General features: G+C 48.5%; 1 protein-coding gene across 1 annotated transcript; it reads left to right on the top strand.

Moving 5' to 3' along the window:
- Positions 1–44: 44 nt before the first annotated feature.
- On the top strand, positions 45–19888 carry LOC110536494 (fructose-bisphosphatase 1a). The gene is made up of 7 exons (XM_036936605.2): positions 45–481; positions 11270–11432; positions 12545–12637; positions 14366–14506; positions 16032–16169; positions 16514–16633; positions 19100–19888. The coding sequence occupies exons 1-7, from the start codon at positions 312–314 to the stop codon at positions 19298–19300; spliced, it is 1026 nt and encodes a 341-aa protein (XP_036792500.2). The 5' UTR covers positions 45–311; the 3' UTR covers positions 19301–19888.
- Positions 19889–26749: the final 6861 nt, after the last annotated feature.

The raw sequence follows: 26749 nt of genomic DNA, 5'->3' as shown, positions 1-26749 counted from the left end.
GCACCATAGTGTTCGATGCCAATCACGATAAACCCCACAGAGGAAGAAGAAGCCTACCGCTTTTGCCCGTTTATGTCACGGGCCATAGACCGGTGCCCCACGGCTCAGCATAATCGAATAACCCATTGTTTCCACCCGGCCGGCCACTCCTCTTTCCCTGTGCGCTTTCACTTCGGATTGGCTGTCCTGTCTTCACTACGCTCTCTTATCTCAAAGTTCCGTGTTAACAGTCAGGCATTTAATTGTTTGATTTGTAGTCAACATTATCATTCAGGACTCTTCTGGCCCGCCGCTCTACGATCTTTGCAGTCATGTCTGACCGAGGCTCTTTTGATACCAACGTGGTGACTTTAACCCGGTTTGTGCTGGAGGAAGGGAGGAAAGCGAAGGGGACAGGGGAGCTCACTACCCTGCTCAACTCGATGTGCACGGCCGTCAAAGCCATCTCCACCGCGGTGAGGAAAGCTGGCATCGCCAACCTGTAAGTAATTATCATCACACTTAGCAGGCATGCCTTCAACAAAATAGGACTTGTCTGTCTCGCTCTCTCATTGGAGAGACAATTTACACACAGAATGAAGTTTCAGATGCACCATATCCACGTAAGGAACTTGTTGGTGAGGACGGGCTCGCGGGAATGGCTGGAACGGAATCAGTTGAATGAGAGACAGACCGCAGGGAAACTTACGCCATTCAAATTCAAATTGAAATAGCTATTCAAATTTGGCTGAAACGAATTGCCTGTCATTGAACCAATTGCACTTTATGGCAGCGAGGTGTGGGGTCCACTTGCAAAACAAGATTTCCTCAAATGGGACAAACACCCCATTGAAACGCTGCATGCAGAGTTCTGTATGATTCTCCTACATGTCCAGAGGAAAACTACAATCAATGCATGCAGGGCAGAATTAGGCCAATATCCATTTAATAATAAAAACTAAAAAAAGAGCATTTTAAGTTTTGGAAACATCTAAAATACAGTGACCCCCCCTCTCATATAATTACCAAGCCCTGCAATGCCAAGAGCTGAGCAAAGAAAATAGTCCCCTCATCCAGCTGGTCCTGAGTTCACTAACACACTGAAGCCTCAGTCCCCTCATCCAGCTGGTCCTGGGGCTGAGTTCACTAACCTGTTCTACTAACACACTGAAGCTTCCTGATCAGAACATCCAATCAATCAGAATAAACCAAATTATAACACAATCAAAACAAAACTACATTGCTTATTGGGAAGCACAAACACAAAGCAAAATGCAGTGCTATCTGGCCCTAAATCGACAGTACACTGTTGCCAACTATTTGACCATGGTTACTGATCAAAACCTTAGAAAAACCTTGACAAAGTACAGGCTCAGTGACCACTGCCTTGCCATTGAGAAGGGTAGACACCTGTAGACACCTGAGGAAAACCTGTCTCCCTGTAGAGGAAAGGCTGTGCAACCACTGCACCACAGCAGAACCTGGATCCCTGTAGAGGAAAGGCTGTACAACCACTGCAGAACCTGGCTCCCTGTAGAGGAAAGGCTGTGCAGCCACTGCACCACAGCAGAACCTGGATCCCTGTAGAGGAAAGGCTGTACAACCACTGCAGAACCTGGCTCCCTGTAGAGGAAAGGCTGTGCAGCCACTGCACCACAGCAGAACCTGGATCCCTGTAGAGGAAAGGCTGTACAACCACTGCAGAACCTGGCTCCCTGTAGAGGAAAGGCTGTGCAACCACTGCACCACAGCAGAACCTGGCTCCCTGTAGAGGAAAGGCTGTGCAACCACTGCACCACAGCAGAACCTGGCTCCCTGTAGAGGAAAGGCTGTGCAACCACTGCACCACAGCAGAACCTGGCTCCCTGTAGAGGAAAGGCTGTGCAACCACTGCACCACAGCAGAACCTGGCTCCCTGTAGAGGAAAGGCTGTGCAACCACTGCACCACAGCAGAACCTGGCTCCCTGTAGAGGAAAGGCTGTGCAACCACTGCACCACAGCAGAACCTGGCTCCCTGTAGAGGAAAGGCTGTGCAACCACTGCACCACAGCAGAACCTGGCTCCCTGTAGAGGAAAGGCTGTGCAACCACTGCACCACAGCAGAACCTGGCTCCCTGTAGAGGAAAGGCTGTGCAACCACTGCACCACAGCAGAACCTGGCTCCCTGTAGAGGAAAGGCTGTGCAACCACTGCACCACAGCAGAACCTGGCTCCCTGTAGAGGAAAGGCTGTGCAACCACTGCACCACAGCAGAACCTGGCTCCCTGTAGAGGAAAGGCTGTGCAACCACTGCACCACAGCAGAACCTGGCTCCCTGTAGAGGAAAGGCTGTGCAACCACTGCACCACAGCAGAACCTGGCTCCCTGTAGAGGAAAGGCTGTGCAACCACTGCACCACAGCAGAACCTGGCTCCCTGTAGAGGAAAGGCTGTGCAACCACTGCACCACAGCAGAACCTGGCTCCCTGTAGAGGAAAGGCTGTGCAACCACTGCACAACAGCAGAACCTGAGACGGAGCTGCATTTCCTGACAAAATGTCAAAAAATATAGAACAATTATTGTCTTTTCCCCAAATTTTAATCCCTTATTCATGGTTTCAAAGACCTCTCTGATGAGAGTAGGCTCCCGTCCTGTTGGGGGAGGACACAGAGAGCTGTGGGTTGGCAGCGCACTACATTGCTGCCTGTCATAAGATGAGGGACAGTGTCTGACAGACCAATCAACCTGCACATGTCCTCTACTGTATGCTTATTGTTATTGTTGAATATCTGGTTATTTTTACCCTTGGTTATTGTTGTTACTGTTGTCCCGTTGACAAAATTGACAACTGTCAGTAAGAGTGTCCATGATTTGAGTCTCTGAATGAAGAGATTGAGATAAAACTGTCCAGTTTGAGTGTTTGTTGCAGCTCGTTCCAGTCGCTAGCTGCAGCGAATTGAAAAGACGAGCGACCCAGGGATGTGTGCGCTTTGGGGACCTTTAACAGAAAGTGACTGGCAGGACAGGTGTTGGATGTGGAGGATGAGGGCTGCAGTAGTTATCTCAGATAGGGGGGAGTGAGGCCTAAGAGGGTTTTATAAATAAGCATCAACCAAGTGGGTCTTGTGACGGGTATACAGAGATGATCAGTTTACAGAGGAGTATAGAGTGCAGTGATGTGTCCTATAAGGAGCATTGGTGGCACATCTGATGGCCGAATGGTAAAGAACATCTAGCCTCTTGAGAGCACCCTTACCTGCCAATCTATAAATGATGTCTCCGTAATCTAGCATGGATAGGATGGTCATCTGAATCAGGGTTAGTTTGGCAGCTGGGGTGAAAGAGGAGTGATTACGATAGAGGAAACCAAGTCTAGATGTAACTTTAGCCTGCAGCTTTGATATGTGCTGAGAGAAGGACAGTGTTTTTGGTATACACAATCGCACTCACTTCCTCATTTCAAAATTGCAGTATCACACTTGGCACATATTTCTTTACATGTGGTAATGTGGAGTTGTTTTTGTGAAAGAGCACTGGTCAACTAAAACCAGCACATCAACAGACAGGACTAATCTGTCTCTCATTAGAGACAGGTACAGTTGAAGTGGGAAGTTTACATACACTGTAGCCAAATACATTTAAACTCAGTTTTTCACAATTGCTGACATTTAATCCAAGTAAAAATTCCCTGTTTTAGGTCAGTTAAGATCACCACTTTATTTTAAGAATGTGAAATGTCAGAATAATAGTAGAGAGAATTATTAATTCAGTTTGTATTTCTTTCATCACATTCCCAGTGGGTCAGAAGTTTACATACACTCAATTAGTATTTGGTAGCATTGCCTTTAAATTGTTTGTCTTGGGTCAAATGTTTCGGGTAGTCTTCCACAAGCTTCCCACAATAAGTTGGGTGAATTTTGGCCCATTCCTCCTGACCGATCTGGTGTAACTGAGTCAGGTTTGTAGGCATATCTGCACACAACACACCATAATGACGAAGCAAAAACACCTTTTTAGATTTTTATTTTTTATATATACATTTGCAAACATTTATGAAAAACGGTTTTTGCTTTGTAATTATGGTGTGTTGTGTGTAGATAATTTTTCCTCAGCAAGGTTTGAAATTATTATGTTTTAGTCAGACTGTCTGTGCTTGTTGCTGCCAATTTGCAGTCTACAAATGATTTGTAATTACGTTCCGGCACCACGACCATCCACTCCCCAAGGAAATTGGCCCCCAGCTGAATCTAGTTGATGATCCCCAGGATACGGCTTAGTATGAAAATAAATTGTAAACATTTTTTTAAAATGAAAGCGGTGGTTAGGAGGCGGCGGTGGTTAGGGGGCAGCGGTGGTTAGGAGGTAGCGGTGGTTAGGAGGCGGCGGTGGTTAGGAGGTAGCGGTGGTTAGGAGGTAGCGATGGTTAGGAGGTAGCGGTGGTTAGGAGGTAGCGGTGGTTAGGGGGCAGCGGTGGTTAGGAGGTAGCGGTGGTTAGGGGGTAGCGGTGGTTAGGAGGTAGCGGTGGTTAGGAGGTAGCGGTGGTTAGGGGGCAGCGGTGGTTAGGGGGCAGCGGTGGTTAGGGGGCAGCGGAGGTAGCGGTGGTTAGGGGGCAGCGGTGGTTAGGAGGTAGCAGAGGTAGTGGTGGTTAGGGGGCAGCGGAGGTAGCGGTGGTTAGGAGGCAGCGGTGGTTAGGGGGCAGCGGTGGTTAGGGGGCAGCGGTGGTTAGGGGGCAGCGGTGGTTAGGGGGCAGCGGTGGTTAGGAGGCAGCGGTGGTTAGGAGGCAGCGGTGGTTAGGAGGCAGCGGTGGTTAGGAGGCAGCGGTGGTTAGGAGGCAGCGGTGGTTAGGAGGCAGCGGTGGTTAGGAGGCAGCGGTGGTTAGGAGGCAGCGGAGGTAGCGGTGGTTAGGAGGTAGCGGTGGTTAGGAGGTAGTGGAGGTAGCGGTGGTTAGGAGGTAGCGGTGGTTAGGAGGCAGCGGTGGTTAGGAGGTAGCGGGGCAGCGGTGGTTAGGAGGTAGCGGTGGTTAGGAGGTAGCGGAGGTTAGGAGGTAGCGGTGGTTAGGGGGCAGCGGTGGTTAGGGGGCAGCGGTGGTTAGGAGGTAGCGGTGGTTAGGAGGTAGCGGTGGTTAGGAGGCAGCGGTGGTTAGGGGGCAGCGGTGGTTAGGGGGCAGCGGTGGTTAGGAGGTAGCGGTGGTTAGGAGGTAGCGGTGGTTAGGAGGTAGCGGTGGTTAGGAGGCAGCGGTGGTTAGGAGGTAGCGGTGGTAGCGGTGGTTAGGGGGCAGCGGTGGTTAGGAGGTAGCGGTGGTTAGGAGGTAGCGGTGGTTAGGAGGTAGCGGTGGTTAGGAGGTAGCGGTGGTAGCGGTGGTTAGGAGGTAGCGGTGGTAGCGGTGGTTAGGGGGCAGCGGTGGTTAGGAGGCAGCGGTGGTTAGGAGGCAGCGGTGGTTAGGAGGTAGCGGTGGTAGCGGTGGTTAGGTGGTAGCGGTGGTTAGGGGGCAGCGGTGGTTAGGAGGTAGCGGTGGTTAGGAGGTAGCGGTGGTTAGGAGGCAGCGGTGGTTAGGGGGCAGCGGTGGTTAGGAGGTAGCGGTGGTTAGGAGGCAGCGGTGGTTAGGAGGTAGCGGTGGTTAGGAGGTAGCGGTGGTTAGGAGGTAGCGGTGGTTAGGAGGTAGCGGTGGTTTAGGAGGTAGCGGTGGTTTAGGAGGCAGCGGTGGTTTAGGAGGCAGCGGTGGTTAGGAGGCAGCGGTGGTTAGGAGGCAGCGGTGGTTAGGAGGCAGCGGTGGTTAGGAGGCAGCGGTGGTTAGGAGGCAGCGGTGGTTAGGAGGCAGCGGTGGTTAGGAGGCAGCGGTGGTTAGGAGGCAGCGGTGGTTAGGAGGCAGCGGTGGTTAGGGGGCAGCGGTGGTTAGGGGGCAGCGGTGGTTAGGGGGCAGCGGTGGTTAGGAGGCAGCGGTGGTTAGGAGGTAGCGGTGGTTAGGAGGCAGCGGTGGTTAGGAGGTAGCGGTGGTAGCGGTGGTTAGTGGGCAGCGGTGGTTAGGAGGTAGCGGTGGTTAGGAGGTAGCGGAGGTTAGGAGGTGGCGGTGGTTAGGGGGCGGCGGTGGTTAGGAGGTGGCGGTGGTTAGGAGGTGGCGGTGGTTAGGAGGTGGCGGTGGTTAGGGGGCGGCGGTGGTTAGGAGGTGGCGGTGGTTAGGAGGTGGCGGTGGTTAGGAGGTGGCGGTGGTTAGGGGGCAGCGGTGGTTAGGAGGCAGCGGTGGTTAGGAGGTAGCGGTGGTTAGGAGGTAGCGGTGGTTAGGGGGTAGCGGTGGTTAGGGGGTAGCGGTGGTTAGGGGGCAGCGGTGGTTAGGAGGCAGCGGTGGTTAGGGGGCAGCGGTGGTTAGGAGGCAGCGGTGGTTAGGAGGCAGCGGTGGTTAGGGGGCAGCGGTGGTTAGGAGGCAGCGGTGGTTATGGGGTAGCGGTGGTTAGGGGGTAGCGGTGGTTAGGGGGTAGCGGTGGTTAGGAGGTAGCGGTGGTTAGGAGGTAGCGGTGGTTAGGAGGTAGCGGTGGTTAGGAGGTAGCGGTGGTTAGGGGGCAGCGGTGGTTAGGGGGCAGCGTTGGTTAGGGGGCAGCGGTGGTTAGGGGGCGGCGGTGGTTAGGGGGCGGCGGTGGTTAGGGGGCGGCGGTGGTTAGGGGGCGGCGGTGGTTAGGGGGTGGCGGTGGTTAGGAGGTGGCGGTGGTTAGGAGGCGGCGGTGGTTAGGAGGCGGCGGTGGTTAGGGGGCGGCGGTGGTTAGGGGGCGGCGGTGGTTAGGGGGCGGCGGTGGTTAGGGGGCGGCGGTGGTTAGGGGGCGGCGGTGGTTAGGGGGCGGCGGTGGTTAGGAGGCAGCGGTGGTTAGGAGGCAGCGGTGGTTAGGAGGCAGCGGAGGTAGCGGTGGTTAGGAGGTAGCGGTGGTTAGGAGGTAGTGGAGGTAGCGGTGGTTAGGAGGTAGCGGTGGTTAGGAGGCAGCGGTGGTTAGGAGGTAGCGGTGGTAGCGGGGCAGCGGTGGTTAGGAGGTAGCGGAGGTTAGGAGGTAGCGGTGGTTAGGGGGCAGCGGTGGTTAGGAGGTAGCGGTGGTTAGGAGGTAGCGGTGGTTAGGAGGCAGCGGTGGTTAGGGGGCAGCGGTGGTTAGGGGGCAGCGGTGGTTAGGAGGTAGCGGTGGTTAGGAGGTAGCGGTGGTTAGGAGGCAGCGGTGGTTAGGAGGTAGCGGTGGTAGCGGTGGTTAGGGGGCAGCGGTGGTTAGGAGGTAGCGGTGGTTAGGAGGTAGCGGTGGTTAGGAGGTAGCGGTGGTTAGGAGGTAGCGGTGGTAGCGGTGGTTAGGAGGTAGCGGTGGTAGCGGTGGTTAGGGGGCAGCGGTGGTTAGGAGGCAGCGGTGGTTAGGAGGCAGCGGTGGTTAGGAGGTAGCGGTGGTAGCGGTGGTTAGGTGGTAGCGGTGGTTAGGAGGTAGCGGTGGTTAGGAGGTAGCGGTGGTTAGGAGGTAGCGGTGGTTAGGAGGTAGCGGTGGTTTAGGAGGCAGCGGTGGTTAGGGGGCAGCGGTGGTTAGGAGGTAGCGGTGGTTAGGGGTCAGCGGTGGTTAGGGGTCAGCGGTGGTTAGGGGGTAGCGGTGGTTAGGGGGTAGCGGTGGTTAGGGGGTAGCGGTGGTTAGGAGGTGGCGGTGGTTAGGGGGTAGCGGTGGTTAGGAGGTAGCGGTGGTTAGGGGGTAGCGGTGGTTAGGAGGTAGCGGTGGTTAGGAGGTAGCGGTGGTTAGGAGGTAGCGGTGGTTTAGGAGGCAGCGGTGGTTTAGGAGGCAGCGGTGGTTAGGAGGCAGCGGTGGTTAGGAGGCAGCGGTGGTTAGGAGGCAGCGGTGGTTAGGAGGCAGCGGTGGTTAGGAGGCAGCGGTGGTTAGGAGGCAGCGGTGGTTAGGAGGCAGCGGTGGTTAGGAGGCAGCGGTGGTTAGGAGGCAGCGGTGGTTAGGAGGTAGCGGTGGTTAGGGGGCAGCGGTGGTTAGGGGGCAGCGGTGGTTAGGAGGCAGCGGTGGTTAGGAGGTAGCGGTGGTTAGGAGGTAGCGGTGGTAGCGGTGGTTAGTGGGCAGCGGTGGTTAGGAGGTAGCGGTGGTTAGGAGGTAGCGGAGGTTAGGAGGTAGCGGTGGTTAGGGGCCAGCGGTGGTTAGGAGGTAGCGGTGGTTAGGGGTCAGCGGTGGTTAGGGGTCAGCGGTGGTTAGGGGGTAGCGGTGGTTAGGGGGTAGCGGTGGTTAGGAGGTGGCGGTGGTTAGGAGGTAGCGGTGGTTAGGAGGTAGCGGTGGTTAGGGGGTAGCGGTGGTTAGGACGCAGCGGTGGTTAGGAGGCAGCGGTGGTTAGGAGGTAGCGGTGGTTAGGAGGTAGCGGTGGTTAGGGGGTAGCGGTGGTTAGGGGGTGGCGGTGGTTAGGGGGCGGCGGTGGTTAGGGGGCGGCGGTGGTTAGGGGGCGGCGGTGGTTAGGGGGCGGCGGTGGTTAGGGGGCGGCGGTGGTTAGGGGGCGGCGGTGGTTAGGGGGCGGCGGTGGTTAGGGGGCGGCGTTGGTTAGGGGGCGGCGGTGGTTAGGGGGCGGCGGTGGTTAGGGGGCGGCGGTGGTTAGGAGGCGGCGGTGGTTAGGAGGCGGCGGTGGTTATGGGGCGGCGGTGGTTAGGAGGCGGCGGTGGTTAGGAGGCGGCGGTGGTTATGGGGCGGCGGTGGTTAGGGGGCGGCGGTGGTTAGGGGGCGGCGGTGGTTAGGGGGCGGCGGTGGTTAGGAGGCGGCGGTGGTTAGGAGGCGGCGGTGGTTAGGAGGCGGCGGTGGTTAGGAGGCGGCGGTGGTTAGGAGGCGGCGGTGGTTAGGAGGCAGCGGTGGTAGCGGTGGTTAGGAGGTAGCGGTGGTTAGGAGGTAGTGGAGGTAGCGGTGGTTAGGAGGTAGCGGTGGTTAGGAGGCAGCGGTGGTTAGGAGGTAGCGGTGGTAGCGGGGCAGCGGTGGTTAGGAGGTAGCGGTGTTTAGGAGGTAGCGGAGGTTAGGAGGTAGCGGTGGTTAGGAGGTAGCGGTGGTTAGGAGGCAGCGGTGGTTAGGGGGCAGCGGTGGTTAGGGGGCAGCGGTGGTTAGGAGGCAGCGGTGGTTAGGGGGCAGCGGTGGTTAGGAGGTAGCGGTGGTTAGGAGGTAGCGGTGGTTAGGAGGCAGCGGTGGTTAGGAGGTAGCGGTGGTAGCGGTGGTTAGGGGGCAGCGGTGGTTAGGAGGTAGCGGTGGTTAGGAGGTAGCGGTGGTTAGGAGGTAGCGGTGGTTAGGAGGTAGCGGTGGTTAGGAGGTAGCGGTGGTAGCGGTGGTTAGGAGGTAGCGGTGGTAGCGGTGGTTAGGGGGCAGCGGTGGTTAGGAGGCAGCGGTGGTTAGGAGGCAGCGGTGGTTAGGAGGTAGCGGTGGTAGCGGTGGTTAGGTGGTAGCGGTGGTTAGGGGGCAGCGGTGGTTAGGAGGTAGCGGTGGTTAGGAGGTAGTGGAGGTTAGGAGGTAGCGGTGGTTAGGAGGCAGCGGTGGTTAGGGGGCAGCGGTGGTTAGGAGGCAGCGGTGGTTAGGAGGCAGCGGTGGTTAGGAGGTAGCGGTGGTTAGGAGGTAGCGGTGGTTAGGAGGTAGCGGTGGTTAGGAGGTAGCGGTGGTTTAGGAGGCAGCGGTGGTTTAGGAGGCAGCGGTGGTTTAGGAGGCAGCGGTGGTTTAGGAGGCAGCGGTGGTTTAGGAGGCAGCGGTGGTTAGGAGGCAGCGGTGGTTAGGAGGCAGCGGTGGTTAGGAGGCAGCGGTGGTTAGGAGGCAGCGGTGGTTAGGAGGCAGCGGTGGTTAGGAGGTAGCGGTGGTTAGGGGGCAGCGGTGGTTAGGGGGCAGCGGTGGTTAGGAGGCAGCGGTGGTTAGGAGGCAGCGGTGGTTAGGAGGTAGCGGTGGTAGCGGTGGTTAGTGGGCAGCGGTGGTTAGGAGGCGGCGGTGGTTAGGAGGCGGCGGTGGTTAGGGGTCGGCGGTGGTTAGGGGTCGGCGGTGGTTAGGGGGTAGCGGTGGTTAGGGGGCAGCGGTGGTTAGGAGGTAGCGGTGGTTAGGGGGCAGCGGTGGTTAGGGGGCAGCGGTGGTTAGGGGGCAGCGGTGGTTAGGGGGCAGCGGTGGTTAGGGGGCAGCGGTGGTTAGGGGGCAGCGGTGGTTAGGAGGTAGCGGTGGTTAGGAGGTAGCGGTGGTTAGGAGGCAGCGGTGGTTAAGAGGCAGCGTTGGTTAGGAGGCAGCGGTGGTTAGGAGGTAGCGGTGGTTAGGAGCTAGCGGTGGTTAGGAGGCAGCGGTGGTTAGGAGGCAGCGGTGGTTAGGAGGCAGCGGTGGTTAGGGGGTAGCGGTGGTTAGGGGGTAGCGGTGGTTAGGGGGCAGCGGTGGTTAGGGGGCAGCGGTGGTTAGGGGGCAGCGGTGGTTAGGGGGCAGCGGTGGTTAGGGGGCAGCGGTGGTTAGGGGGCAGCGGTGGTTAGGAGGTAGCGGTGGTTAGGAGGTAGCGGTGGTTAGGAGGCAGCGGTGGTTAAGAGGCAGCGTTGGTTAGGAGGCAGCGGTGGTTAGGAGGTAGCGGTGGTTAGGAGCTAGCGGTGGTTAGGAGGCAGCGGTGGTTAGGAGGCAGCGGTGGTTAGGAGGCAGCGGTGGTTAGGGGGTAGCGGTGGTTAGGGGGTAGCGGTGGTTAGGGGGCAGCGGTGGTTAGGGGGCAGCGGTGGTTAGGGGGCAGCGGTGGTTAGGGGGTAGCGGTGGTTAGGGGGTAGCGGTGGTTAGGAGGTAGCGGTGGTTAGGAGGTAGCGGTGGTTAGGAGGTAGCGGTGGTTAGGGGGTAGCGGTGGTTAGGGGGCAGCGGTGGTTAGGAGGTAGCGGTGGTTAGGGGGCAGCGGTGGTTAGGGGGCAGCGGTGGTTAGGGGGCAGCGGTGGTTAGGGGGCAGCGTTGGTTAGGGGGTAGCGGTGGTTAGGAGGTAGCGGTGGTTAGGAGGTAGCGGTGGTTAGGAGGTAGCGGTGATTAGGGGTAGCGGTGGTTAGGGGGCAGCGGTGGTTAGGGGGCAGCGTTGGTTAGGGGGCAGCGGTGGTTAGGGGGTAGCGGTGGTTAGGGGGTAGCGTTGGTTAGGGGGTAGCGGTGGTTAGGGGGTAGCGGTGGTTAGGGGGTAGCGGTGGTTAGGAGGTAGCGGTGGTTAGGAGGTAGCGGTGGTTAGGAGGTAGCGGTGGTTAGGGGGCAGCGGTGGTCAGGGGGTAGCGTTTCTGTCTCTCCCCTGGTTGACAGGTATGGCACAGCGGGCAGCACCAATGAGATGGGTAGTGGGTACTAATTGCGTCTCCTCTCGTCTTCCCAGGTATGGCATAGCGGGCAGCACCAATGTGACGGGGGACCAGGTGAAGAAGCTGGACATCCTGTCTAACAACCTGGTTATCAACATGATCAAATCCTCCTTCACATCCTGTGTCCTGGTGTCAGAGGAGGATGACACAGCCATCATAGTAGAACCAGACAGACAGGTAACTAACGCTGTTGTTCTGGTGTCAGAGGTACGATATCACGTTCATAGTAGAACCAGACAGACGAATAACTAACGCTGTTGTTGTTCTGGTGTCAGAGGGATGATAGTAGAACCAGACGAAAATTAGTTATTGGATCAAAGGTTATTCAAATTCTGGCAGCATTGCTGTTTAGAGCAGGGGGGCGGGGCAACCCACCAGAAAGTCCACATTTTGGTTCTATCCCTGCACTGATGAGCATAATACAAATTATAATTTTTATCTGGTCTCCTCCAGGGTAAATACGTGGTGTGTTTTGACTCCCCTTGTCTCTCCTCCAGGGTAAATACGTGGTGTGTTTTGACTCCCCTTGTCTCTCCTCCAGGGTAAATACGTGGTGTGTTTTGACTCCCCTGGTCTCTCCTCCAGGGTAAATACGTGGTGTGTTTTGACTCCCCTGGTCTGTCCTCCAGGGTAAATACGTGGTGTGTTTTGACTCCCCTGGTCTCTCCTCCAGGGTAAATACGTGGTGTGTTTTGACTCCCCTTGTCTCTCCTCCAGGGTAAATACGTGATGTGTTTTGACTCCCCTTGTCTCTCCTCCAGGGTAAATACGTGGTGTGTTTTGACTCCCCTTGTCTCTCCTCCAGGGTAAATACGTGGTGTGTTTTGACTCCCTTTGTCTCTCCTCCAGGGTAAATACGTGGTGTGTTTTGACTCCCCTGGTCTCTCCTCCAGGGTAAATACGTGGTGTGTTTTGACTCCCCTGGTCTCTCCTCCAGGGTAAATACGTGGTGTGTTTTGACTCCCCTTGTCTCTCCTCCAGGGTAAATACGTGGTGTGTTTTGACTCCCCTTGTCTCTCCTCCAGGGTAAATATGTGGTGTGTTTTGACTCCCCTGGTCTCTCCTCCAGGGTAAATACATGGTGTGTTTTGACTCCCCTGGTCTCTCCTCCAGGGTAAAAACGTGGTGTGTTTTGACTCCCCTGGTCTCTCCTCCAGGGTAAATACGTGGTGTGTTTTGACTCCCCTGGTCTCTCCTCCAGGGTAAATACGTGGTGTGTTTTGACTCCCCTTGTCTCTCCTCCAGGGTAAATACGTGGTGTGTTTTGACTCCCCTTGTCTCTCCTCCAGGGTAAATACGTGGTGTGTTTTGACCCTCTGGATGGTTCCTCCAACATCGACTGCTTGGCTTCCATCGGCACCATCTTTGCTGTCTTTAGAAAGGTCTGTATTCTATAGGCTTCTCTACAGGAGCCATATCTCACCTTGTTTTTAACCAAACAGAAGGTGAACCCAGCGGTCAGTGTGTTTGACCAGGCTGGGTTTGTATGGATGTGTTCTATAAGGTGCTTTGAGACCTAATGTATTTAGCTTATACAGTGGCAAGAAAAAGTATGTGATCTGATTTTCATCTAAGTCACAACAATAGACAAACACAGTGTGCTTAAACTAAAACACAGAAATTATACATCATTTAATCATTGTATCGGTTGTAAAAAGTATGTGAACCCCCCAATAGCTAATGACTTCTCCAAAAGATAATTGGAGTCAGGAGTCAGCTAACCTGGAGTCCAATCAGTGAGATGAGATTGTAGATGTTGGTTAGAGCTGCCTTGCCCTATAAAAACAGTCAACATTTGGTTGCTATTCACAAGGAGCATTGCCTGATATCAACCATGCCTCGAACAAAAGATCTCAGAAGACCTAAGATTAAGAATGGTTGACTTGCATAAAGCAGGAAAAGGTTACAAAAGTATCTCTAAAAGCCTTGATGTACTTCAGTCTACAGTAAGACATATTGTCTATAAATGGAGAAAGTTCAGCACTGTTGCTACTCTCCCTAGGAGTGGCCGTCCTGCAAAGATGACTGCAAGAGCACAGTGCAGAATGCTCAATGAGGTTAAGAAGAATCCTAGTGTCAGCTAAAGACTTACAGAAATCTCTGGAACGTGCAAACATCTCTGTTGACGAGTCTACGATAGGTAAAACACTAAACAAGAAGTGTGTTCAGGGCAGGACACCACGGAATAAACCACTGCTGTCCAAAAAAAACATTGGTGCAGGTCTGAAGTTTGCAAAAGAGCTGGATGTTCCACAGCGCTACTGGCAAAATATTACGTGGACAGATGAAACTACAGTTGAGTTGTTTGGAAGGAACACACAACACTATGTGTGGAGAAAAAAAGGCCCAGCACACCAACATCAAAACCTCAACCCAACTGTAAAATGGTGGAGGGAGCATCATGGTTTGGGGCTGCTTTGCTGCCTCAGGGCCTGGACAGCTTGCTCTCATCGAAGGAAAAATGAATTCCCAAGTTTATCAAGACATTTTACAGGAGAATGTTAGGCTATCTGTCAACTGAAGTTGGGTGACGCAACAGGACAACGACCCAAAACACAGAAGTAAATAAACAACAAAATGGCTTCAACAGAAGAAAATACACCTTCTGTAGTGGCCCAGTCAGAGTCCTGACCTCAACCCGATTGAGATGCTGTGGCATGACCTCGAGAGCGGTTCACACCAGACATCACAAGAATATTATTATACCAAGAATATTGCTGAACTGAAACAGTTTTGTAAAGAGGAACGGTCCAAAATTCCTCCTGACCTTTGTGCAGGTCTGATTCGCAACTACAGAAAACGTTTGGTTGAGGTTATTGCTGCCAAAGGAGGGTCAACCAGTTATTAAATCCAGGGGTTCACGTACTTTTCCCACCCTGCACTGTGAATGTTTACAGGGTGTGTTCAATAAAGACATGAAAACGTATAATTGTTTGTGTTATTAGTTTAAGCAGATGGTGTTTGTCTATTGTTGTGACCCTAGATGAAGATCAGACCAAATGTTATGACCAATTTATACAGAAATCCAGGTAATTCCAAAGGGTTCACGTCCTGTTTCTCACCACTGTAATGATCAAATCAATCAACCAATAGTCCAGTGTGTGTTCCAGACGACAGAGGACGACCCGTGTGAGAACGACGCGCTGCAGCCCGGGAGGAACATCGTTGCGGCTGGATACGCCCTCTATGGCAGCGCCACCATGATGGTACTGTCCACTGGGCAGGGGGTCAACTGCTTCATGTTGGACCCGGTCAGTACATACCCATTACCGGGCAGGAAGTCAACTACTGTCCCCTTGAGTACTGTCCTCTACCCACATCACTGCAGCTGTTATAGCTCAGGAAGTCAACTACTGCTTGTCCCCTTGAGTACCTTCCTCTACCCGCAGCTGTTATAACTCTTACTGGACCTTTCATTCATGTTAATGTATCCAGCTGTCTGTCCGGTGATTGGATCATTCATGTTAATGTATCCAGCTGTCTGTCCGGTGATTGGATCATTCATGTTAATGTATCCAGCTGTCTGTCCGGTGATTGGATCATTCATGTTAATGTATCCAGCTGTCTGTCCGGTGATTGGATCATTCATGTTAATGTATCCAGCTGTCTGTCCGGTGATTGGATCATTCATGTTAATGTATCCAGCTGTCTGTCCGGTGATTGGATCATTCATGTTAATGTATCCAGCTGTCTGTCCGGTGATTGGATCATTCATGTTAATGTATCCAGCTGTCTGTCCGGTGATTGGATCATTCATGTTAATGTATCCAGCTGTCTGTCCGGTGATTGGATCATTCATGTTAATGTATCCAGCTGTCTGTCCGGTGATTGGATCATTCATGTTAATGTATCCAGCTGTCTGTCCGGTGATTGGATCATTCATGTTAATGTATCCAGCTGTCTGTCCGGTGATTGGATCATTCATGTTAATGTATCCAGCTGTCTGTCCGGTGATTGGATCATTCATGTTAATGTATCCAGCTGTCTGTCCGGTGATTGGATCATTCATGTTTATGTATCCAGCTGTCTGTCCGGTGATTGGATCATTCATGTTAATGTATCCAGCTGTCTGTCCGGTGATTGGATCATTCATGTTAATGTATCCAGCTGTCTGTCCGGTGATTGGATCATTCATGTTAATGTATCCAGCTGTCTGTCCGGTGATTGGATCATTCATGTTAATGTATCCAGCTGTCTGTCCGGTGATTGGATCATTCATGTTAATGTATCCAGCTGTCTGTCCGGTGATTGGATCATTCATGTTAATGTATCCAGCTGTCTGTCCGGTGATTGGATCATTCATGTTTATGTATCCAGCTGTCTGTCCGGTGATTGGATCATTCATGTTAATGTATCCAGCTGTCTGTCCGGTGATTGGATCATTCATGTTAATGTATCCAGCTGTCTGTCCGGTGATTGGATCATTCATGTTAATGTATCCAGCTGTCTGTCCGGTGATTGGATCATTCATGTTAATGTATCCAGCTGTCTGTCCGGTGATTGGATCATTCATGTTAATGTATCCAGCTGTCTGTCCGGTGATTGGATCATTCATGTTAATGTATCCAGCTGTCTGTCCGGTGATTGGATCGTTAATGTATCCAGCTGTCTGTCCGGTGATTGGATCATTCATGTTAATGTATCCAGCTGTCTGTCCGGTGATGGGATCATTCATGTTAATGTATCCAGCTGTCTGTCCGGTGATTGGATCATTCATGTTTATGTATCCAGCTGTCTGTCCGGTGATTGGATCGTTTATATATCTATCTCTGTCAGGCCATAGGTGAGTTCATTCTGGTGGACAGAGATCTAAAGATCAAACCGAAAGGGAATATCTACAGTCTGAATGAAGGATACGCCAAATACTTTGACCCCGCTGTCACGGAGTACCTGCAAAAGAAGAAGTTCCCCGAGGTACATGCACACAAAGTAGTTCCCCGAGGTACATGCACACAAAGTAGTTCCCCGAGGTACATGCACACAAAGTAGTTCCCCGAGGTACATGCACACAAAGTAGTTCCCCGAGGTACATGCACACAAAGTAGTTCCCAGAGGTACATGCACACAAAGTAGTTCCCCGAGTTTAGGCTTGCCTCTAGCCAAGGTACTTCCTTACTTGAGATTATTTTCTCATAAACATCTGAAACTGTCTGTATACAGAACAGCTACAATGGTGAAATGTCCCCCTGTTATTGGCTAACCATTTAGACTGTAACTGTGTTTGTGGTTCAGGGGCTAACCCTTACTCTGTGTCTCAGGATGGCAGTGCCCCGTACGGTGCCCGCTATGTGGGTTCTATGGTAGCAGACGTCCACAGGACCCTGGTCTACGGAGGAATCTTCCTCTACCCTGCTAACGTCAAGAGCCCCGAGGGAAAGGTGGGCCCTGACCTCTAACCCTCTCAAGGGGAAAGATGGGTCAAGATGTTGTAGCTTTGTGTCCTGGCTTGTTTAGTTTCCTAATGTGGAGGGTCACAATGTGATCAATGTGTGTTCATCTCCTCTATTGCTGAAAGCAGAAGAGCTGGAGCCTCTGGGGAAACAGGGGAAATAGGAAACAGAGGTGGTGTTCATGTCACAACAGTGATGTCTTCAGAACAGTGACGGTTGTGTGTAAGGATGTGGTTCTGTTGAAAAATATATTTATTATTGTCCCCTAACCCTACCACCCCTCCCCTAATTGGAGTAAACTAATGGATAACAATACTTAGGCTTCTACTTCCAATTTATACAGAACAAAAAAATAAACTCAACATGTACAGTGTTGGTTCCATGAGCTGAAATAAAAGATCACGGAAATGTTCCATACGCACAAAACACTGATTTCTCTCATATGTTGTGCACAAACTTGTTTTCACCCGTTAGCATTTCTCCTTTGCCAAGATGGAATATCAAGAAGCATCATAACACAGGTGCACCTTGTGCTGGGGACAATAAAAGGCCACTCTAAAATGTGCAGTTTTGTCACAACACAACGCAAGTTTTGAGGAAGCGTGTGTAACAGTATAGAATTTACGTCCGGCCCAGACCTGGGCGCGAACCAGGGACGCTCTGCACACGTCAACAGTCACCCTCGAAGCATCGTTACCCATCACTGCACAAAAGCCGCGGCCCTTGCAGAGCAAGGGGAACCACTACTTCAAGGTCTCAGAGCAAGTGATTGAAACGCCACTAGCGCGCACCACCGCTAACTAGCTAGCCATTTCACATCGGCTACACGTGCAATTGGCATGCTAACTGCAGGAATATCCGCCAGATAATTGAATGTGCATTTCCCTACCATAAGCTGCCTCCAACGTCATTTTAGAGCCCAGGACATCCACATATGGCTTCTTAACGTGCGGGATCATCTGAGACCTGGACAGCTGATTAAACTGAGGAGTATTTCTGTCTGTAATCAAGCCCTTTTGTTAGGGAAAAACTCATTCAGGATTTGGTTGTGCCCCTGCCCAGTCATGTGAAATCCATAGATTAATATATATATTACACTAAAAACAAGCCACATGAGGACAGCACCAAAACAAGTGATCTAATCATTCTCTTCGCAGCAAAATCTACAGAGCTGGGATGGTTGTATCCTCATACATAAATCAATTAGTATATTTGGTATTTTCTCGTGGATTAAACTGAAATTGCAAACAACTTCCTATGGCTTGTTTTAAAAAATAGAGATATTCTGGAGATTATTTCGTTATCAAATAACAGAGTGAGAGGTTGTAATCTGACTAAATGGGAAAAGGTCATTCTTACTAATTTGCTGGAAAACCAGTTTGGATTTAAGTATGACTGAAGCCTTTAGTGAGGTCTAATGCTTTAATACTTAATCATTTCTGCCCTCTGAATTCATTGTATAAATAGGCCTGTTAAATTTTTTCTGGCTTGTTCCAAATAAGTGGAATATTTTTTGGCTCATAATTTAAACATGTTGTTAGGTGTAGGCAGGACCATAAGTAAATAGATGAACTGGGATATGACTAAAGAATGAATTAGGGTGATTTGTTAACTTAATATTAAAATCTACTGTAGTGAGATCATTACTTTCTTTTGGGATATGAATAACGAGTATACCCTCATCACCATCAGACCATGGATACAATGACAGCTTTGTTTTTAAGCCCTGAATTTCTAGCCCCTTTTATTATTGTTGGATCTGATTTTAATATGATAAATGGATATGCTGATAGCGGACAACCTTGTTTTTCTCCTCTTGACAATTTAATGCTTTCTGAGAAGTAGCCATTAGTTACTATTTTACACCTGGAGTTTACTATACATAACTTATACAATGGGTTAAAGAGATTCTCAATTTAAAATAGTCCAGGCATGTATATATAAATTCCAGTTGACTTTTCAAAGTCTGCTATGAATACCAGGCCATTATGAACACCTGTTCTTTCCATGACAGACTGTCCAGGTGAAAGCTATGATCCCTTATTGATGTCACCTGTTAAATCCACTTCAATCAGTGTAGATGAAGGGGAGGAGACCAGGTTTAAAAATCCTTCTTTAATCTGAGACAACTGAGACATGGATTGTGTTCAGAGGGTGGACGAAAGATTTAAGTGGGTTATGGTAATAGGTGCGGTTCCAGGTGCTTCAGTTTGTGTCAAGAACTGCAACAGTTCTGGGGTTTTCAAACTCAACCGTTTCCTGTGTGTATCAAGAATGGTCCACCACCCAAAAGACCATCCAGCTAACTTGAAACAGCTGTGGGAAGCATGAGTCAACATGGGCCTGTGGAACGCTTTGGACACCTTGATGAATTGAGGCTGTTCTGAGGGAAAAAGGGGGTGAACTCAATATTAGGAAGATATTCTGTAATATTAAGTGTTCTCTGTGTTCTAGCTGCGTCTGCTGTATGAGTGCAACCCCATGGCGTTCATCATCGAGCAGGCGGGCGGTATGGCAACCACAGGAAGTCAGAACGTCCTGGACATTCAGCCAATCAACATCCACCAGAGAGTTCCCGTGGTGCTGGGGTCACCTAGTGACGTCCAGGAGTACCTGGATATATACCAAAAACACCAGGCCAACAATGGTAACTAGGGACCGCACACACCAGGCCAACAATGGTAACTAGGGACCGCACACACCAGGCCAACAATGGTAACTAGGGACCGCACACACCAGGCCAACAATGGTAACTAGGGTCCTAGTAACTAGGGACCAAGCAGGTACACACTCCCTATGTAAAGACCCATTATAAACCAAGAGACCAAAGATTCTCTATCACTTATAACTCAACGGGATCAGCATGCTGTTGACCAAGTGACCAACGATACACCAACACTCCATCAACCACTAGACTAGACCAAAGATACACCCTCATGCCTCACCACCCAGACCAAAGAATAAGTAAACCAAGATAGCCACCAACTACTTCCCATCCTGGACCAGGAACTGAAGGGGAAGAGACCATTTTCCCCTTATTCCTTCATTGTCATTTATTTTCAAGGAATTTGCAGTACCTTCTCAGACCACTATGGGGAACCAGTGTGTGAACTATTTATCAGTACTACTAAATGACAGACCTAATGTTACCTCTATGCAGTATATAAGATATGTGCCTTGACACAGATATTGTTTGGGATGATGAAGCATGTGAATAATAAACCTCGGTGGTGCTGTACCAAACAGAATGTTGTATCTCATTTCACCACACAACACCAGGGGCTCGTGCAGCAGGATGCTTTGGAACGATCAGATTGATATGTTTGTTGTACGTAAGCATATTTCTATGACCTGTAGAGGATATCGTTTCGGCTCTTTTCATGGCATTTCTATCTGCAACGTTTGGCTAATGAACCCTGGAGTCAGATGGTCTTAAATGAACAGCAAAGATAAACCAGACTGATAGGCAGCCCACAGTACACTGATTGTCTAACAACATAACACTGTGTCTCGTGATAACTAGATATTTTCTCTGCAAATCAACGATTCTCACAACACTCTTTCAGACAACTTTAGGTCCAATAAACTCAGAGACCAATAGTTTCCATGATGCCTCAGATGAGGACACATTGTACACTAGAGCAGCGGTCCCCAACCACAGGGCCGCAGACCGGTATCGGGGCGCTGCATATTCACTACCGTGCCGCACAGAAAGGATAAATAACTAATTAAAAATAATAATTATATACAATTCTATGCTATTTGTGCAGTAATTACATTGAACTTGGTGCAGGTAAAGTGGCTGCATTCAAAGCCAAACTGGAAGTGGTTGACGGCGAATGGACAGGGGCATATTTGGCATGTTCCAAACAGCAGGGTTTTGGGAGAGACAGACTGGGCCGTCCGTCTCCCAGCTGGTGCACGATCATCTAGCTTCACAGTCAACGGAGCTCGAGCGCTACTTCCCAACCGCCAAAGACCCACGAAGGAGAAGGAATGGATCCGCGACCCATTTGTGAATGTCCCAGGTGAATCGTCCATGTCAACCGCTGTTCCCCCAGACATAATGAGTCAACCGCTGTTCCCCCAGACACAGTGATTCAACCGCTGTTCCCCTAGACACAGTGAGTCAACCGCTGTTCCCCCAGACACAGTGAGTCAACCGCTGTTCCCCCAGACACAGTGAGTCAACCGCTGTTCCCCCAGACACAGTGAGTCAACCGCTGTTCCCCCAGACATAATGAGTCAACCGCTGTTCCCCCAGACACAGTGAGTCAACCGCTGTTCCCCCAGACATGAGTCAACCGCTGTTCCCCCAGACACAGTGAGTCAACCGCTGTTCCCCCAGACACAGTGAGTCAACCACTGTTCCCCCAGACACAGTGAGTCAACCGCTGTTCCCCCAGACACAGTGAGTCTGCTTCACTCTCAACCCCTTCAGTCAAATTCGGTGTGAAGTCTTGTCTAGTGAAAAGTTGAAATCTCAGAGAAGTATTTAAGACAGACAGTCACCAAACAGACCCTACAGTCATAGCATCATGATTCAAGGTGACATTACAATCCCTGGCCCTGTTAAAGACCTTTTAACTGTGTGGAGCTTTCCTCATCAATGAATGGTTGGTGTAGGTAACAGGGCGATGTCTCTATACTCCAGTAGCAGCAGGCTTCACATGCACATCATTCTGGCATGGACTCATCCAGGGTTAACTCTAACCCTGGGAACAGCCACCCTGTGATGCTCGGGTACGGTTTCTTGGACATCGATAAAGTCCTGGATAAATCATTTTCAATTGAGATTCTCCATTAAGCTTGTTTTTAAGTCCATGACTAGGCCTAATCTGTTTCAGGACCCCCCCCCCCCCCCCAATAGCCAACACTGATATAATGACGTAATATTAAACTGACATAGGCCTATTCTACAGAAAAACACCTCTCTCAATGTTTGAGCAACAACAGTATAATGTTGCACACTTGTCTTGCATGATAAGGAAGTGGTCTGTGTTTAACTTCTGTCTCAGCAAGAGCAGTCACACACACAAACACACATACGCCCGGCTGTCTGTCACAAAAGGTCTTCTGTCACTAGATACCCCCTCCGTCCTCATCACAGATGTAACCTGAGGTTCATCCATGCCGTAGGAATTAAGAAGACCTGCTCTGTAACAGCCACACAGTTCTACTGTCCTTGTGGGGACCTAGAGTTGATTTCAATTCAAAATCCTATTTAACCAAACTCTAATTCTAACCTTAAACCTAACTCCTAAGCCAATTGTCTTTGTGGGGTCCTGGGAAATGTCCCCGGGAGGGAAAATGTCCCTTGTTTTTGTGGGGACTTTCCCAGGGGACTTGGATCATAACTCTGAGATCGACACAGATGTGGGGACCCGGTTTGTCATGGAGACGGGTCACCACGTCAAGGGGTCTCTGCCTGGCCGGTTCCCCTCTCTCCACTGGGATTCTCTGCCTGCCCGGTTCCCCTCTCTCCACTGGGATTCTCTGCCTGGCCGGTTCCCCTCTCTCCACTGGGATTTTCTGCCTGGCCAGTTCCCCTCTCTCCACTGGGATTCTCTGCCTCTGACCCTATTACAGGGGCTGAGTCACTGGCTTACTGGTGCTCTTCCATGCCGTCCCTAGGAGGGGTGCGTCACTTGAGTGGTTTGAGTCACTGACGTGATCTTCCTGTCTGGGTTGGCTCCCCCCCTTGGGTTGTGCAGTGGCGGAGATCTTTGTGGGCTATACTCGGCCTTGTCTCAGGATGGTAAGTTGGTGGTTGAAGATATCCCTCTAGTGGTGTGGGGTCTGTGCTTTGGCAAAGTGGGTGGGGTTATATCCTTCCTGTTTGGCCCTGTCCGGGGGTATCATCGGATGGGGCCACAGTGTCTCCTGACCCGTCCTGTCTCAGCCTCCAATATTTATGCTGCAGTAGTTTATGTGTCGGGGGGCTAGGGTCAGTTTGTTATATCTGGAGTACTTCTCCTGTCTTATCCGGTGTCCTGTGGGAATTTAAGTATGCTCTAATTCTCTCTTTCTTTCTCTCTCTCTCGGAGGACCTGAGCAATAGGACCATGCCTTTAGGACTACCTGGCATGATGACTCCTTGCTGTCCCCAGTCCACCTGGTCGTGCTGCTGCTCTAGTTTCAATTGTTCTGCCTGCTGCTATGGAACCCTGACCTGTTCACTGGACGTGCTACCTGTCCCAGAACTCCTGTTTTCAACTCTCTAGAGAGCAGGAGCGGTAGAGATACTCTTAATGATCGGCTATGAAAAGACAACTGACATTTACTCCTGAGGTGCTGACCTGTTGCACTCTCGACAACTACTGTGATTATTATTATTTGACCATGCTGGTCATTTATGAACATTTGAACATCTTGGCCATGTTCTGTTATAATCTCCACCCGGCACAGCCAGAAGAGGATTGGCCACCCCACATAGCCTGGTTCCTCTCTAGGTTTCTTCCTAGGTTTTGGCCTTTCTAGGGAGTTTTTCCTAGCCACCATGCTTCTTCACATGCATTGCTTGCTGTTTGGGGTTTTAGGCTGGGTTTCTGTACAGCTGATGTAAGTAAATTTGATTTGATTTGAAGGGGTGGACAGTAGCGTTGACCCAGTTGATTCTCAGTCTGCTGACATCCATCAAAGATTAATTTTGGAATCAACCAATGCTTGAAACCCTAGGCCTGTATTGTCTATTTCTGGTTGAATTGGAACAATAGCTCTGTTTAGTGACTATTGAATTATGCCATTTGTGGGCAATTAGACATTCAATAGACACAATTAGTTATAATGCACATACGAAAATCAGAAGTGGCACACAGATCGTTTGAAGTGGTAGGATGAATTGTAAATAGACTCTCGACACAAAAAAGGTTCCCAACCGCTGCTCTAAATGCCCTTTACTCCACACAAAGAAACCATACAAGTCCCTCACTAATCCTCCCTTTGGCAAATCAGACCATCTCCATACTCCTGCTTCCTGTTTACAAGCAAAAACTCAAACAGGAAGTACCAGTGACACTGTCTATACTGAACTGGTCCGATGAAGCGGATGCTAAGCTACAGGACTGTTTCGCTAACACAGACTGGAATATGTTCCGGGATTCATCTGATAACATTGAGGAGTTTTACACATCAGTCGCCGGCTTCATTAATATGTGCATCGCTGACGTCGTCCCCACGTCGTCAGTTACTATATAACACACGGTCAACAGGTTACTACAACAACACATTCATCACATCAGCCAAGTCTCATTTCAGCCCAAAGCACATGCACATACGTGCAAGACAGCATTCAAATGGTATAAACTACATCAAATTGTATACACTAGATTAAATGGTATACACTACATTAAATGGTACAAACTAGATCAAATGGTATAAACTAGATTAAATGGTATACACTAGATCAAATGGTATACACTACATCAAATTGTATACACTAGATTAAATGGTATACACTACATTAAATGGTACAAACTAGATCAAATGGTATACACTAGATTAAATGGTATAAACTAGATCAAATGGTATAAACTAGATCAAATGGTATACACTAGATTAAATGGTATAAACTAGATCAAATGGTATACACTAGATTAAATGGTATAAACTAGATTAAATGGTATACACTAGATCAAATGGTATACACTAGATCAAATGGTATACACTAGATTAAATGGTATAAACTAGATTAAATGGTATAAACTAGATTAAATGGTATACACTAGATTAAATGGTATACACTAGATCAAATGGTATAAACTACATCAAATTGTATACACTAGATTAAATGGTATACACTACATTAAATGGTACAAACTAGATCAAATGGTATAAACTAGATTAAATGGTATAAACTAGATTAAATGGTATAAACTAGATTAAATGGAATAAACTAGATTAAATGGTATAAACTAGATTAAATGGTATACACTAGATCAAATGGTATAAACTAGATCAAATGGTATACACTAGATTAAATGGTATAAACTAGATTAAATGGTATACACTAGATCAAATGGTATAAACTAGATTAAATGGTATAAACTAGATTAAATGGTATACACTAGATCAAATGGTATAAACTACATCAAATTGTATACACTAGATTAAATGGTACAAACTAGATCAAATGGTATAAACTAGATCAAATGGTATAAACTAGATTAAATGGTATAAACTAGATCAAATGGTATAAACTAGATCAAATGGTATAAACTAGATTAAATGGTATAAACTAGATTAAAAGGTATAAACTAGATTAAATGGTATAAACTAGATCAAATGGTATAAACTAGATCAAATGGTTTAAACTAGATCAAATGGTATAAACTAGATTAAATGGTATAAACTAGATTAAATGGTACAAACTAGATTAAATGGTATACACTAGATCAAATGGTATAAACTAGATTAAATGGTATAAACTAGATTAAATGGTACAAACTAGATTAAATGGTACAAACTAGATCAAATGGTATACACTAGATCAAATGGTATAAACTAGATTAAATGGTATAAACTAGATTAAATGGTACAAACTAGATTAAATGGTATACACTAGATCAAATGGTATAAACTAGATCAAATGGTATAAACTAGATTAAATGGTATAAACTAGATTAAATGGTATAAACTAGATTAAATGGTACAAACTAGATTAAATGGTATACACTAGATCAAATGGTATAAACTACATCAAATTGTATACACTAGATTAAATGGTACAAACTAGATCAAATGGTATAAACTAGATCAAATGGTATAAACTAGATCAAATGGTACAAACTAGATCAAATGGTATAAACTAGATCAAATGGTATACACTACATCAAATGGTATACACTAGATCAAATGGTACAAACTAGATTAAATGGTATACACTAGATCAAATGGTATAAACTACATCAAATTGTATACACTAGATTAAATGGTACAAACTAGATCAAATGGTATAAACTAGATCAAATGGTATAAACTAGATTAAATGGTATAAACTAGATCAAATGGTATAAACTAGATCAAATGGTATAAACTAGATTAAATGGTATAAACTAGATTAAATGGTATAAACTAGATTAAATGGTACAAACTAGATTAAATGGTATACACTAGATCAAATGGTATAAACTAGATTAAATGGTATAAACTAGATTAAATGGTACAAACTAGATTAAATGGTACAAACTAGATCAAATGGTATACACTAGATCAAATGGTATAAACTAGATTAAATGGTATAAACTAGATCAAATGGTATAAACTAGATTAAATGGTATAAACTAGATTAAATGGTATAAACTAGATCAAATGGTATAAACTAGATCAAATGGTATAAACTAGATTAAATGGTATAAACTAGATTAAATGGTATAAACTAGATTAAATGGTACAAACTAGATTAAATGGTATACACTAGATCAAATGGTATAAACTAGATTAAATGGTATAAACTAGATTAAATGGTATACACTAGATCAAATGGTATAAACTAGATTAAATGGTATAAACTAGATTAAATGGTACAAACTAGATTAAATGGTACAAACTAGATCAAATGGTATACACTAGATCAAATGGTATAAACTAGATTAAATGGTATAAACTAGATTAAATGGTACAAACTAGATTAAATGGTATACACTAGATCAAATGGTATAAACTAGATCAAATGGTATAAACTAGATTAAATGGTATAAACTAGATTAAATGGTATAAACTAGATTAAATGGTACAAACTAGATTAAATGGTATAAACTAGATCAAATGGTATAAACTAGATTAAATGGTATAAACTAGATTAAATGGTATAAACTAGATCAAATGGTATACACTACATCAAATGGTATACACTAGATCAAATGGTACAAACTAGATTAAATGGTATACACTAGATTAAATGGTATACACTACATCAAATGGTATACACTATATCAAATGGTACAAACTAGATCAAATGGTATACACTATAACATGGATAAAGAGTTACCTGTCTAACAGAACACAGAGGGTGTTCTTTAATGGAAGCCTATCAAATATAATCCAGTTAGAATCAGGAATTCCACAGGGTAGCTGTTTAGGCTTCATACCCACATCTCACGAATG

The sequence above is a fragment of the Oncorhynchus mykiss genome, chromosome 11, assembly GCF_057628025.1.
Source record: "Oncorhynchus mykiss isolate SJ-2025 chromosome 11, ASM5762802v1, whole genome shotgun sequence".
NCBI lineage: Eukaryota > Metazoa > Chordata > Actinopteri > Salmoniformes > Salmonidae > Oncorhynchus > Oncorhynchus mykiss.
This window is presented reverse-complemented; position numbering and strand designations above follow the sequence as displayed.